Source organism: Mytilus californianus, unplaced genomic scaffold (assembly GCF_021869535.1).
Source record: "Mytilus californianus isolate M0D057914Y unplaced genomic scaffold, xbMytCali1.0.p SCAF_1, whole genome shotgun sequence".
NCBI classification, from domain to species: Eukaryota; Metazoa; Mollusca; class Bivalvia; order Mytilida; family Mytilidae; genus Mytilus; species Mytilus californianus.
This window is the reverse complement of record NW_026262581.1, coordinates 139,999,420-140,014,757: the sequence shown is the minus strand read 5'-3', so window position 1 is coordinate 140,014,757 and position 15,338 is coordinate 139,999,420. Positions and strand designations below refer to the sequence as shown.

At 32.8% G+C, this 15,338-nt stretch overlaps 1 protein-coding gene across 1 annotated transcript; it reads right to left on the bottom strand.

Moving 5' to 3' along the window:
- Positions 1-523: 523 nt before the first annotated feature.
- Positions 524-8,569, bottom strand: LOC127737068 (uncharacterized). Its single transcript, XM_052247603.1, has 3 exons — positions 8,510-8,569; positions 7,046-7,189; positions 524-3,468 (listed from the first exon to the last, which is right to left on the bottom strand). Exons 2-3 carry the CDS (start codon positions 7,106-7,108, stop codon positions 2,626-2,628), a joined length of 906 nt encoding a protein of 301 aa, XP_052103563.1. The 5' UTR covers positions 7,109-7,189; positions 8,510-8,569; the 3' UTR covers positions 524-2,625.
- Positions 8,570-15,338: the final 6,769 nt, after the last annotated feature.

Here is a 15,338-nt window from a genome sequence, read left to right as displayed (position 1 = left end):
TGACAAATCCATCTATGCCTGGGAGCAGAAACATGTAAGGTTTGGGTCATGAATTAGATAATACTCATAAACAATAATAGTATTTTTTGCTATAATTCTTGCAGATTTCACTATACATTTTGGACAAAAATGTATAAAGTGGTTCCAATCTTAAATAGAGTTTGTCCATTTTTTTAATTTATATCAATACTCTGCCAATTCACTAATAGACAATATCCAATTCGGTACAGGTAATATAATTTATAGTACTCATTTTGACTCTGAATACATGTTTTAACTATAAAAATGAAATAAAGACACCCTAAGGTAGCAATAAAAACATATTCTTGCACGCAACAGGTGTTTCTGAGATTGCTTTATAAAATTGTTAGAAAAATACAAAGACGAGAAAATCTAACAACAAAGTGTTAATTGTTATACGATGCATTTAAATGTAGTAAAAATTTATTCAGCTCATTAAAAACTTGCACACGTACTCTTCAGTTGATAAAATAGATAAAAAAAATCTATTAAAGAAATATCATGTTATATGATGGATGTAAATTTATTCTTTTATTTACAGTATATGGTAGACAAATATGAATATTAAAGATCAGTACATACACTTTGAGTATAAACACATTGATTATCTGGAGAGATTGGTTGGTATGATATAAATATAAGAAGATGTGTTATAAGTGCCAATGAGACAACTCTCCATCCAAGTCACAATTTGTAAAAGTAAACCATTATAGGTTTAAATACGGTCTTCAACACGGAGCCTTAGCTCACACCAAACACCAAGCTATAAAGGGCACCAAAAAAGACTAGTGTAAAACCATTCAAACAGGAAAACCAACGGTCTAATCTATATAAAAAACGAGAAACGAGAAACACTTATGAACCACATCAACAAACGACAACCACTGAACATCAGAATCCTGACTAAGGACAGGTGCAAACAAATGCAGCGGGTTTTTAACGTTTTAATAGGCACCAACCTTCACCCTACCTGAAACAATCGTGTAACATCACAGCATAGAAAGACACACTATAAAATATCAATTGAAATGGCCTAACTCAATCAAAAGATACAATGTAAATACAAAAGTAATAAAACAAGGGGGTTAGATGTTTAACAATATCAGAAAGACAACCATAACCTTGGACAAAATGCCGCCAAATAAAATAACGTACACAGGTAAATAAAAATAATTTAGTTGTAAGGTATTCATAGAGTACGGAAATAATTTTTACAAAATAAGTAATTTTGTTGTTCCTTATACGAGAACAAAAGTGAAAACTTATCGTCATATTAGACACTTATCAAAGGTGGTATATATTAAAAATAGTGAGACTAGATATAACACTGAATAAATAAACATTTAACGTTATGGACAGTCAAAGAAGCCATGACTTGTGCAATGCCAAAATAAACGTATGGACAGGCAGTAGGATAGTTAGGAGTTAAGCTGTGAATAAATATGTATAATGTAATATATAGATAGAGTAATCTCTATATAGAAAATGAACGTGGATGTGTATTTATACATCCCAAAAAAACCGTTTGAAAAGAATACAAATTTAGTTATATTTTAATCTGCTGATGACAAAATCGATATTTGTGCCAATGTAAACTATATTCAAAGATCTAATTACAACATTGGTAAGATAACCTTTACTAATAAGTTTGTTTAAAGGTTCGATGAGTTTACAGCCAAATTTACTAATCAAATCTTTGTATCTATGAAAGAATTTAGTAAAAGTTTTAGCAATTTATGGTAACGAAATCCCTGACTTAATAATTTACCAGTAATGCATTGATTACGTTCGTTAAAATCTATGACATCACTACACACACACGGGCATAACGAACGAGTTGGGATATATAAACACCGTATGATGGAGCCAAAGGAACATCGCCGTCTAAAAATGGAAAATTAACAATAGGGAATGAAAAAAAATAAAAAATTGAAATGTCTAAATCTAGAAAAGGACAACAGCTACTGGATATGTTAGATTTATTTAAAGTACGTTCCTTTGGGAAAATTTCGGTAGTATATTTAGAGAACTCTGGATTATTTAACGAAAAAATATCATCAAGATAACGGTAGGTATTGTTGAATGTATCAAACAAATGTAACAATGACGTGTCTTTACTAAGTTTGGTCATACACTGAGATTCATAGCAATACAGGAATAAATCTGCTATTAAAGGCGCGCAATTAGTGCCCATAGGAACTGAGATTCATAGCAATACAGGAATAAATCTGATATTAAAGGGGCGCAGTTAGTGCCCATAGGAATGATAGTCTACATAGCAATGAGAGTTCCTGCAAATACTGAAATCTTAAAAAAAAAAACAAGTGAAAGACTTTGAAGAGAAAGGAAGCAAGGGAAGAACAGATATTTATTATGATATTTTTCTGGTAAAGAAGTATTCTTTTGGACAATGAAATGTGATACAACGAAATGTTAGACTCTGTTAATAGATATTTTTTACGAAAACTTTCCTATATAAATGTAAAATGTTCTCTATAACTATCTGCCGTTGTTTTTTATAATTACAATTGGAAATTAAACAAATATACTTGATTTGACATTATCTTTATCTTTATCGTACGTTGATAAAAACTATTGTTAATTTCACTTTTTTGAGCATTGATACATGTTAACAACATTTCCACCAACTTCAACAGCAAGTTTCTTTGCCTGCGGTTGATGACAAATAAATCTTGGCTGGTTAATGTCATCTTTGGTTGTCAACAATTGAGTTATATGGCCATCATCTGTTCTCATTTGAACTACCGAATTATCGGATTTACTGGCGACAAATAATACATCTTCACGTAAATCAAGATCTCTTGGACTATTAACCTTAATTGTCCATTTTATATTTCCTTCATAATTCACAGAATTAACGCATTCATTGACCAGATCAACAATAAACACAGTAGACGTTTTGTGATCGTGAGCTAAGCGAATAGTATTTCCAGTAAACTGACCGAAATTTCTCCTAATTCCAGAAATTAAAATTTTCAAATTTCCATCCATATCTGTTATAATAACACATCCATCTTTGCCCTCTCCCATTTCAATGGCAAAAGTGTCCTTGCTGTGGGAGATACTAAACGGTTTTTCTCGCACTTCAAACGTTTTCTGGGTAGAAACTTTATTTTCGGTATTGATACTAAATCGACGAACCTCCCGTTTATCTGGGAAGGTAATGGCAACTTCATCTTTTCCAGACACAGTTACGCCTCGAGGTTCGTCACTGAAAGAATGTCGTAGTACAAAGTCGTACCATGGAGGTGAAAATATTTTAAGACATCTGTTTTTGCTGTCGATAATTATCAATCGTCCATCTTCAAAAATGACCATGCCACGTATTCCAGTTACATGCTTATCCCCAGCCACTGTACTAGGTATCTGACGAAAGAAACTTGCTTTATAAGAGGTGAAAATTTTGGATGCACTTCTTTCCATTACCTGTCAAGAAAAATAAATAATGCCTTTTACCATTCGTCTTTACAAATTTCAAATTGCAAAATTGCCCAAGCTGAAATGCTTCGCCTGTTCTGTTGTTTATGATTCAATTTGCTGTTTAAAAGTCTTTGATATAACGATTTTAATACAAAGTTTCACACAAACTAAATGTTATCAATGATCCATGCACATGAGGTCAACGTAGGATGTCCGACAAATATGTACACCTTACGGTGTCTCTTCGCAGGATAAGCAACTGCCCTATAACTTAAAGTTACGAAAATCTGTCGTTACCACCAATAACTTAACATTGGACAGTCAACATGAAATAAGGTGAAGACCGATGAACACTGTCACACACACATTTTTACCTTGCATTTATCCTATACATCAAATAAGTCCAACTTTTACTTATAGAATCCGAGAAACTGATCTTACCACTGAAATTTTTCCTTTAAATGATTGAACCAAAAAAAAACAGTTCTATTTGTATCCATCTGATGAGTTAAGCCTTTTTCAACTGATTTTTACAGTTTTTTCTTATGTGTTGTTCTGTTGAACTGTTTCATATTTTTCATGTCGGGGCCTCTTATAGCCGACCATACGGTATGGATTTTTATCATTGTTGAAAGCCGTACGGTTGCCTATGATTGCTTACATTCACTTCATTTGAACTTTGGTTGATAGTTGCCTCATTGGCAATCATACCACATCTCCTTATTTTTATATTAAAGGTCAGAAAAAAAAACCTTTTTTAATGACGTGTACACCTTTCAATCAATCTAAACATCAGATATGGTTAATTTCTCTAATTCTTACCCTATGTATCTTTTTTCTGACCTGTTGATTATTTTTATTTAATCAACGAGTGGTTCGTTTGATATCAGTTTTTCATTGTGACGTAATGAAAAATTGCGATCATGCCTGATGACGTCACATAGAAAGAACACATCATTTTGCAGATCATTCGAAAAGAAAGACTAAATTTGTCTGCATATCGTCTAAAAATCATTAGAGAAACAGATTCCAACACCAAATCTCGTGCAAGGGTTAAACTTTAAATATTCAAAACGCTCGGCAAGCCTTGCATTTTAAGTTTGAAAATTCAAATGTCTCTATGGGATAAATATCGTATCACACTCAATGCAGTGGTAGAATATATATATCAATGATAGTAATTGACGAAATGATATAAGCACGAAAACTGAATGTTATCCAATGACATACATTGGGTTAATTACTTTAAAAGTATTAATTAGATTACATTCACATTGCAAAAAGCTTCAATTAAATTACAATTTCATTTTATTTACCTTTTTTTTTTAAATGATATTACTTTAGAAATTTTACAAATTACAAACAAACATAACACTGGATATCATACAGAACATACATTAGACGTTTTGTTGACAAAAGCTTTCAGCTTGATAATGAGGGCTGAATAACTTTTTTTCTTATTATAAAGGAAAGATATAATTTAGTGCTCCCTTTGAAAATAAACTCATATTAGATACCAGGATTGAAATTTTGTATTTGCGCCAGACGCGTTTTTCTTCTACAAAAGACTCATCAGTGACGCTAGAATAAAAAAAAGTTAAAAAGGCCAAATAAAGTACGAAATTGAAGAGCATTGAGGACCAAAAATTCCTAAAAGTTTTGCTAAATACAGCTAAGGTAATCTATTCCTGAGGTAGAAAAGCCTTAGTATTTCAAAAATGTAAAGTTTTGTAAACAGTTAATTTATAATTATGACCATATCAATGATAATTCATGTCAACACAGAAGTGCTGACTACTGGGACTGTGATACCCTCGGGGAATGAAAATAACTAGAATACCTGAATGTAGTTTCAGAACAACACTTGATTTGATTTAAACTTTAATAGATTACAATGTTATCTTTAGATTTATTGGTAAAATTTATGCTTCAATAAAACTTCCATTTTAATTTTTATCAATATTAAAGAAAAATGTTCTATGGATTTAACTGAATTATTAATATCATTATTTTTGAAATTTACTTTCGAATGTGCCACACAAATTTAGGGTCATTTAAACTGTCACTTATTTGAATATTACTTTAGAGAAATTTTACTTGAAACTATTTTCATACTTGACATACACTAATAAACGAATTTTAGTGTGAAACGGTAATTCTATCTGAACAGCTTTTAAAATCTTTAAAATAAATGATTATGCCATTTCCAGTTTTTCTGTCAATTTCCAGACTTATCCACTGCGGTAAATTAAATACTGTTAAGACAATTCGCTTGCAGTCAATTAAGATCTGTTCGGTCTTTGTTTATGCTCTTCAGTAGTTGCTATTTACCTGTACAGATCAACAAAATATTGAATGGTCTGAAAAGCTCTTTATTGACTGCAAACGAATTGTCTGAACACTACTGAATTTACCGCAGTCGGTAGATCTGTTATCTACGTTTTTTTGGTACATCAGTCTAATAAACAGAGGAAAGGATTGTTTCTGAAGAAAACTACATAAGACTATTAACGGGGGAATCACCATTCCTATGACAGATTTGGGGATGAATTTTTAGAGGAACAGAAATGTGAAAAATTATCAAAATTAGAGTTTTTTTTAATGCCTCTAGTGGGTATTTTTTGCCTAATAACACAAAAATGAAACATTTTGTTGACTGGCATTTACATTGTATGATATTTTATCACAATAATGTCAACATAATTGTAGTTACACTTGCGGGAGGTTTGGATAGCCACAAAACCAGGTTCAACCCACCATTTTTTTCTTAAAATGTCCTGTACCAAGTCAGGAAAATGGCCATTGTTATATTATAGTTCGTTTCTGTGTGTGTTACATTTTAATGTTGTGTTTCTGTTGTGTCGTAGTTCTCCTCTTATATTTGATGTGTTTCCCTCAGTTTTAGTTTGAATCCCGGATTTGTTTTTTTCTCAATCGATTTATGAATTTCGAACAGCGGTATACTACTGTTGCCTTTATTTATGTGTGCCGCACATCGGATGTTACACAGGAAATATCTCATGATTTCCCCCCTGTAAAGCGAACTTTACCGCTAAACAGCCTGGAAGCAACTGCCGATATCATCTAACGATTAAGTGGCCAACTGCAATGTGAGCAACATTTGAACAATGCAATTGAATGATTTATAACATAAATACAAGCTTCTATACACCATGTCTATCAAGCATAATTAGATAAGCTATGTAGAAAGTAAAATTTCTGAAAGGGTGCATGAGTGGCATTATAGCCTAGTATTTATCACCCAATCATCACCAATTAGGAATCTCTGTAAACAGTCTCTCATTACGGGGAGGTTCTAAAGATTTTATTCTGCAGTTCAATAGAAGACGAAACTTAAAAATTGACCTATCAGTATGAATTTTCATCCAATTGAATCGAAGTAAAAGATTTCTGTTTTCTATTTCGAGGACATTACACACATTATTCTAGTAAGGATTTGTCTACATTGGTTATTTGTATCAGGGGAGAAGATTATAATTTGAAGTAGATAAAGGACGAACGACGGACGCCACGTAATAGCTTGCATTGACATTACGGACAAGAAGAACCATAACATAATTACCGTAACTTGGGCCTGGTCACTGTCTACTACTTGCTGTTTCTTTCCTGATAATTTTGATGACATAAAAAGCAAAGCGTGTCTTATTTTGTTGAAGATAGCAACAGATGACCACGTTCTGTCACATGCAGATGTAGTTGTTTTTTTCTAAAATAACAGGATTGAAGGGAAAAAAAAGAATTAGATATAAAACAAATGACATTGTCAAAATTTTATTTTAAGATATATTATATTTTAGATCTGTTAAGTTAGATGACTCTTCTTGTTAAATTTCACATCAAATTAAATTCCACTATTGGGCAGGAGAAATGATAGTATCCACATCTCTATACTCAAGCTAATTTATTAGGTATATTTACAATCTTTTTTATTACCGAGTAATGATGAGGCAAGATTTGACATGTATATACAAAAATCATTGTACTTGGTCATACCTGCATAGATAAACTGTCGTAACCGTTAAATCGAAAGGAGTAATTTGATAAAATGCATTTAAAACCCCACTAAGGATAACACAATGTTAAGTCCATAGCATTTCTATATGTTTATAAGAATTAGTTGTTATGGAAAATTCGATTACAGCTTTTATCTTTTATCTTTGTGTTCCACGTTGTTGTGTGAAAGTACTCTTGATGAAAAATATACGCATAGTTACAAGGTTTTTAGGTTATTGCTGAATTAAAGAAATGCATGTGCCTTCTAAATGTTGGAATAAGCATACCATATCCTTGTGTGGTACTTTTTTCTACCAATGTGATGTCATTTTTTGTTTCTTTTAATACAATGGCAGTAAACTGATATGCAAAAGTGTAAAACATGGCAAAAGTTTGTATATTAAGACTAGTGTTCATCAACAAACTGAAAAACATATTTTTACGAAAACTGTAATGAGATGATCGTACAATAAAGTAAAAAAATGTTAACTTTTGCTTGTTTATTGTTTACAGAAAAATATAAAATATGGGAAAACGGCATTCCAGAGGTAAGGGGGTATTTAATGTTTGTATTATTCTGCATTTTGTGCTGTTTGGTGTCATGACCTGTTACTAGAATTAAGGAGGTTTGCATTGAAAACCAACATAAACTTTTACAATAATGAAAATAATCTAGATACAGACTCGCGAGGCGGGGAAAACTTTTGAGACCTCAAAAACTACTATACTGTGTTTGAACTACCATATCCTAGTATCTATGATGAGTTTATTTATGGCACTACATCTAAATACGTGTTAAGTGACCAACAATGTCAATATCGTTTTATGAAACGACAAGTACAGACAAACAATCTAGATACAGAATCGCGAGGCGGGGAAAAAATTCGGAGTCCCCTAAAACTACCTTATTTAAGGCAGCTAGTAGCACATCTTAATACATGTTTAATGGCGAAAAATGTCAAATTTAAATTATTTACTATTACCACAGTTTCTTTTTTTGTTATCATCTACGCCATCCACAAAATTAACTTACCTATAACAGAAAAAGCAATATTCCTTTAATCAGTCTTATATATAAATAGATAACATGACATACATTATTAAGAAAAACAAATTTAAATAGAAAGTCATGTGGTAACATCAAAAAGATTCACATAAGTCATGAAGTCACATTGAAAAGATTAACACAAGTCATGTGGTCACATCGAAAAGATTCACACTTACTTAGTGTTTTATTCTAGTCCCTCGTTTTACTGTAGTCATGATAAAGATTGAGGTATACGTCATTGAGACACATGGAAGGGATAACGTTTTACTGTAGTCATGATAAAGATTGCGATATACGTCATTGAGACACATGGAAGGGACAACGTTTTACTGTAGTCATGATAAAGGTTGAGGTATACGTCATTGAGACACATGGAAGGGATAACGTTTTACTGTAGTCATGATAAAGGTTGAGGTATACGTCATTGAGACACATGGAAGGGATAACGTTTTACTGTAGTCATGATAAAGGTTGAGGTATACGTCATTGAGACACATGGAAGGGATAACGTTTTACTGTAGACATAATAAAGGTTGAGGTATACGTCATTGAGACACATGGAAGGGATAACGTTTTACTGTAGTCATGATAAAGGTTGAGATATACGTCATTGAGACACATGGAAGGGATAACGTTTTACTGTAGTCATGATAAAGATTGAGTTATACGTCATTGAGACACATGGAAGGGATAACGTTTTGCTGTAGTCATGATAAAGGTTGAGGTATACGTCATTGAGACACATGGAAGGGATAACGTTTTACTGTAGTCATGATAAAGGTTGAGGTATACGTCATTGAGACACATGGAAGGGGTAACGTTTTACTGTAGTCATGATAAAGGTTGAGGTATACGTCATTGAGACACATGGAAGGGATAACGTTTTACTGTAGTCATGATAAAGATTGAGTTATACGTCATTGAGACACATGGAAGGGATAACGTTTTACTGTAGTCATGATAAAGGTTGAGGTATACGTCATTGAGACACATGGAAGGGATAACGTTTTACTGTAGTCATGATAAAGGTTGAGGTATACGTCATTGAGACACATGGAAGGGGTAACGTTTTACTGTAGTCATGATAAAGGTTGAGGTATACGTCATTGAGACACATGGAAGGGATAACGTTTTACTGTAGTCATGATAAAGATTGAGGTTTACGTCATTGAGACACATGGAAGGGATAACGTTTTACTGTAGTCATGATAAAGGTTGAGGTATACGTCATTGAGACACATGGAAGGGTCATGATAAAGGTTGAGGTATACGTCATTGAGACACATGGAAGGGATAACAAACTCCTCTTGTTTTACAATGTGTCAAAAACTCTGAAAAGTCAAAAACATAACGAAAAAAATTAACCAAAGGTATTCAGATAACATCAACATTGTCTTTTTAAGAATGCTTTTCATGAGCATGATATAAAATAGCTTTGCATTTCGAAAACCAGTATTGTAAAATTACTATTTCATTGTCGAAATTTTTTTTCATTTATAAATAAGGGCTCGTACCCTAAACTGAGAACAGAGATGCTAAAGAACAGTGTCTCAATTGAAATCTTAAAACTTACAATGTCATCCGTACTTATGTCGACAGTACGATGAGTAGCCGAGTCAGATGTGGTTTCCGTAAATGGAAGCGATGGTAGAAAAAGAATAGCATCTGGAGACAAATTGAAAAAAGATATTAGAACGAACAGTTCCTCAAATTGAGGCAACACTACAATAGTTTACCAGTGTTCAAATCTCATAAATTAATTAAGAAGATACAAAATAAGACTGACCGAAATGTATGAACTCTAAAAAGATCATGCAGATTATTTTTATGTATGAAAAGCGATGCTTGCCGAGCCTTTAAAACTTTCGAGAGTGGAGAAATTTCGTATTGCATGAAGATGCAGTGGTGAATCTTTCTCTCTAATAACTATCTGAAACAAACTTTATCTTTCTCATTCAATTATCTACAAAAAAATGTGTTCTTAAGTGCACGTGGTGTTATAATTCATGATCATTACCTTATTTCCCGTGACTTCACAATAGGAATTGCAGACATAAGCATTTTGAATTTTGACCAACGAAGAAGTGAGATCAAATAAACCACACGTTGATTATATCAAAATAATCCAAAAACTTCAAGGTAAATTAAAAAAGTAAAAGTCCATAAAACCTGACAAAACCAAATGCTTGACAATATAAACCAACACCAACGGAACGAATGGAAATCAACTGTCATATTCATGACTTGGAGCAGAAATTTTCCAAAGAAAATCAACCGTTTGGGAAAAGTATAAATCGGGTAACAATAATGGGATATCCCATATATCGTTTCTCTTATTGCTTTCCTTATCTTACTATTAGCTTTTTTGTATTCATGTCTGCTTCTTTTGCTGGTAGAACTTTATTATGTTAATTGGGTCAAATTATTGTAATATAAGAACGGATCAGTAGACATTGATATGTAAACAAATGGGTTTTTTTCTCATTATTGAAGGCCATACGGTTGCCTATACTTGCTTACATCCACTTCATTTGAACTTGCGTTGATTGGCAAAGTAGTAGACTGACAAGTGCTGTTCCCTGGCTTGATATCGATTAGATTTAAGACATATTAAGACATATTAATCAGTCTAGGCAAAGTAATAGCAAATTGCGAGTGGCGGAGATATATTTGATACGTCGGAGTTTTCAGGTACTTCCCGTTCGTATTCACTATGTAAAAGAATTCATTGAAATATACCTGCATTTACCGGGTTGATTTATTTTTTGCAAAGTATAATTCAAAAGTAATGTGAACGGACAATTTGTTTTAATATATATATATATTTTTTTTTCTAAACATTGAATGATTTCGAATTGTGTTGACATACGTTTCAAAAGTTATATGATAATTTGATATATGAAACCTTTTACTAAATTTCCATCCAAGCATGAAATACTGAGTATTTAACAAAATTTCTATGTTTTCAATTACAAATTCATACTAGCATTCAAAACAACTGTGTTACGGTGTTATAAAGGCAATTTCAGTGTTCATCATGTTTTTTTATAAAGTATGCATAACATGTTTATTGTTTAAATCTTTTGAATAAAAATTAGATATCCCATGCAAATATGTTTGAATACAAACATACAATAAAGTGAATCTACATACCCTTCGACAAGAGCAACATATATAAATTATGGCGTTTTATTTTACAACCAAAGTATTATATTTAAGAATTTGAAAGTCAAATAAGTTTTATAAATAAGTTTTTTTTAGATAATGTTATCTATTTGACGTATTTTAAACAAACAAATTTTACTAACAACAAAGTAAAATCGTTACCTATAGGAGCAAATAAAAGATAGAACCAACATGTTTTTATTACTAAAGTGCCGTTGTCAAATAACGAAAGCAACACTTAATAAATTTCGCTCGTCCGAAGCCCCTTTCTGTGGTTATCTACATCAGATTGGTTCAAACCTAAACATCTGAAAGCCAGAAAAATGTAAAAGTGTAGAAAACTTTATAGAAATTTTAAAGCAGAGATGCATAAATACGTAGAAGATACATGACCAAAATATATTTAAATATTTACAACAATTGCCAGTAACCGTTTAATGTGTGTAGTTTGTGGTTTTAACAAAAAAAAGGCCCTTTCATAAAGTATGTCATAATGTTATTAAGTTAGTAAATCATAAACGCCGCATTATAATCCCTGAAACTGCAAATTAGGTTCAAGAAGTTATTTAATTGTTTTTTATTGTGTTGAAAGACGGTAGTTAGTTAGCTTTGAATAATAATAATAAAACATGCTTTGGAAATATTTACAAAATTGTTGAAGTTTTATTTATACTACACAGTCTCTTTAATATTTAAATTCCAGCATAATATTTTTGTCGTCTAGACCCTGTCAGTAAGTCCTACCTCTGTCATAGATAAAGGCGACAGTATTAAACCGGTGTTTAAATCTCGTAAGTCGATTAGAAAAAGACAAATCATCGCCAAAAACTAAAACTGAGGGAATTGCATGAACTCCTCGAGAAGGGTAAGCGTCACCCGCCATACGAATTTACACTCAGTCAATATGTCACAATCGGGAAAAGGACAAAATCGGTAACTCAGACAAAACACGTCGCTAAAGAGTTTAGACATCGACGCATCGTATCGGTCAACTAGTTCGTAATGATGATTCATTGAGTGATTGATTTGTGTTTAACGATACTTTCAGCACAATTGTGCTATTTCGTGATGGTGACCAAAAATCTTATTTCAGTTGTTCTTCTTCATCATAACGTTTTAACTGGGATATTAAACGCCATACGAGGGTTTGTATAAATTGGAAGTTGACAATTAGAAAGTTGAAACATCACGTTTCTCATAGATTTTAGTTTGAAGTCGGCCATCTGTGTCAATATCGAGGAAAGTGTCAAGCCTGGTTGCAGACCTTCTACACTCGGTATTATCCTAAACAGGATATATGGGATGTAAGCAGTCATTGAAATGTGGCTTATTGACTGTCATACAAGTGAGAGGTTAAGCTAGCTATAAAACCAGGTTTAATCCACCATTTTATACATAAGGAAATGCCTGTATCAAGTCAGGAATATGACAGCTGTTTTCCATTCGTTTGATGTGTTTCAGCTTTTGATTTTGCCATTAGATAAAAAGTAAAATAACAGAAATACAGAACTCCAAGGAAACTTCAAAACGGAAAGTCAATTATCAAATGACACAATGTTTCTTTTTTCTTTTTGTCTTCTGTTCTGTATAAGATGTAGAAAGGCAGATACCACCATGACCATACATGTAATTTTGATCAATGTAATTCCATTTCAGTAATTTTAATCATTGTGATTCCTGTAAATGAGAGGCGAAGGATACCAAAGGGACACTCAAACTCACAAGTCGAAAATAAACTGACAACGCCATGGCTAAAACAGAAAAAGACAAACAACAGAACACAAGACACAACATAGAAACTAAAGACTGAGCAACACGAACCCCACCAAAAACTTGGGTGATCTCAGGTGCTCCGAAAGGGTAAGCAGATCCTGTTCCACATGTGGCACCCGTCGTGTTGCTCATGTTAGTACAAACCCGGTGATAAGTCTAATTCAGTAGGTCCCATTTGGGGTAAAGGGGATTGTAGTTACGACAATTGGAACATATCCGTTGTCATCTGTGAAACGGATGTTCCATAACGGTCAACCAACTCGTGGTGGCGTTTGTAAAATTTACGAAGGGACGATTTCAACTTCACCACTTGGAACTCTTGGTTTAAAAGCTTCTTTGTGAGCAGCAACCCTCTATCAAGGAAATCATGATAGGAAATACAAGCCCTGGAATATCGGTATCAACTGGGAAATATATACTCCGTATACAGGCGCTGCTGGAATATTGCTACATAGAAATGGAAAGTTCACAGTTGGGAAGCTGAAATTATCTGAAGTTGAAGCTGTAAATGTTGTAGTTTTATTCTGACAATCATTCAGTTTTACTTAATATGATCACTGTGCAAGTTGCAGTTTTATGCTGACAGTCATGCAAGCTTATTAATGGGATTCCTGTACATGTTGTAGTTTTGCTCGGCGAATGACTCCAGCTGAATCATGTGATTACGGATAAAGGGTATGTTACTGCTTAGAAATGGGACGTTAACAATTGGAAAGTTGAAACCATCCAAATTATCATAGAGTCTAGTTTAAGCAGTCCATATGGGTCAATATCGAGGAAAAGATCAAGATATGAAGCAGATACGTCTACTTTTGGTAATCTCCTTAATCTCAAGGTCACTGGGCTATATAAGATGTAAGCATTCAATGAAATGTGGGTTATTGAGCAACAGGAAATCATCAATATATCTGAAAGTGAAATAAAAGAGCTTTGCAAGATGATTCTTCTTTTAATCTTTGAGGATGTTTTCTTTGAAATTTGCTTCATGTGAGTACAAGTCGGCCAGTAGGGGTGCACAATATGTACCCAATGGAATAATGACTGTCTGTTGAAATATTAATCCATTAATCTCAACAAATATGTTGTAGATAAAAAAATTCCATAATTTTTATGATATCCTCGTAGTATTTTTTGTCAACGTGATTATTTACAAAGTAAGTTTTTGAAGGGAGGCGGATAATACAAAAGGGATATTCAAACTCATAAGTCGAAAACAAACTGAGAATGACATGTCAAAAAAAGAAAAACGATCCAAAAAAAAAAGATTAACAACTGAGCAACATGAACCCCATCAAAAACCGAGGGTGATAAGATGCTCCGGAAGGTTAAGCAGATCCTTCTCCACATGTGGCATCCATCGTATTGCTCATATACAAACCCGCTGATAAGTCTTATTCAGAAGGTCACATTCGAGGAAAAGAGGATGAGATTGTGGTAATGAAAAATGGTACATATCAATTGGCATCTGTTAAATAGATATTCCTTTAACGGTCAACCAACTCATTGAAGGGATGATTTTAACTTTACAACTTGGAACTCTTGGTTTAGAAGCTTTCTTGTACACAGCAACCCTCTTTCAAGAAAATCATGATAAGAAATGCAAGCTCTGGAATATTGTATCAACTCGGATATTTATATACTCCATATGCAGGTGCTGCTAAAATGTTAATACATAGAAATGGAAAAATTTACAACTGGAAAGCTGAAGCGATCTCTTTTGTTTGTTTCAAGCTATCAAAAGTGAAAATGCAAGTTTTATTCATTCTTTGTTCGTCTTGTCTCATTTTTTAAATAATCAATATCTGATTTTACAGAAACGTAAATAGAGACTTTTGAAATAACATAATTTTACATGTGTATGTAACAAAAATCCAGA

Excerpts from the sequence above, each read along its gene's own strand:
- LOC127737068 (XM_052247603.1), bottom strand. The coding sequence starts at position 7,108 with ATGTCATCAAAATTATCAGGAAAGAAACAGCAAGTAGTAGACAGTGAC. Across the intron at positions 3,469-7,045 it reads GTGACCAGGCCCAAGTTACG|GTAATGGAAAGAAGTGCATC; the intron begins GTAATTATGTTA and ends TTTTCTTGACAG.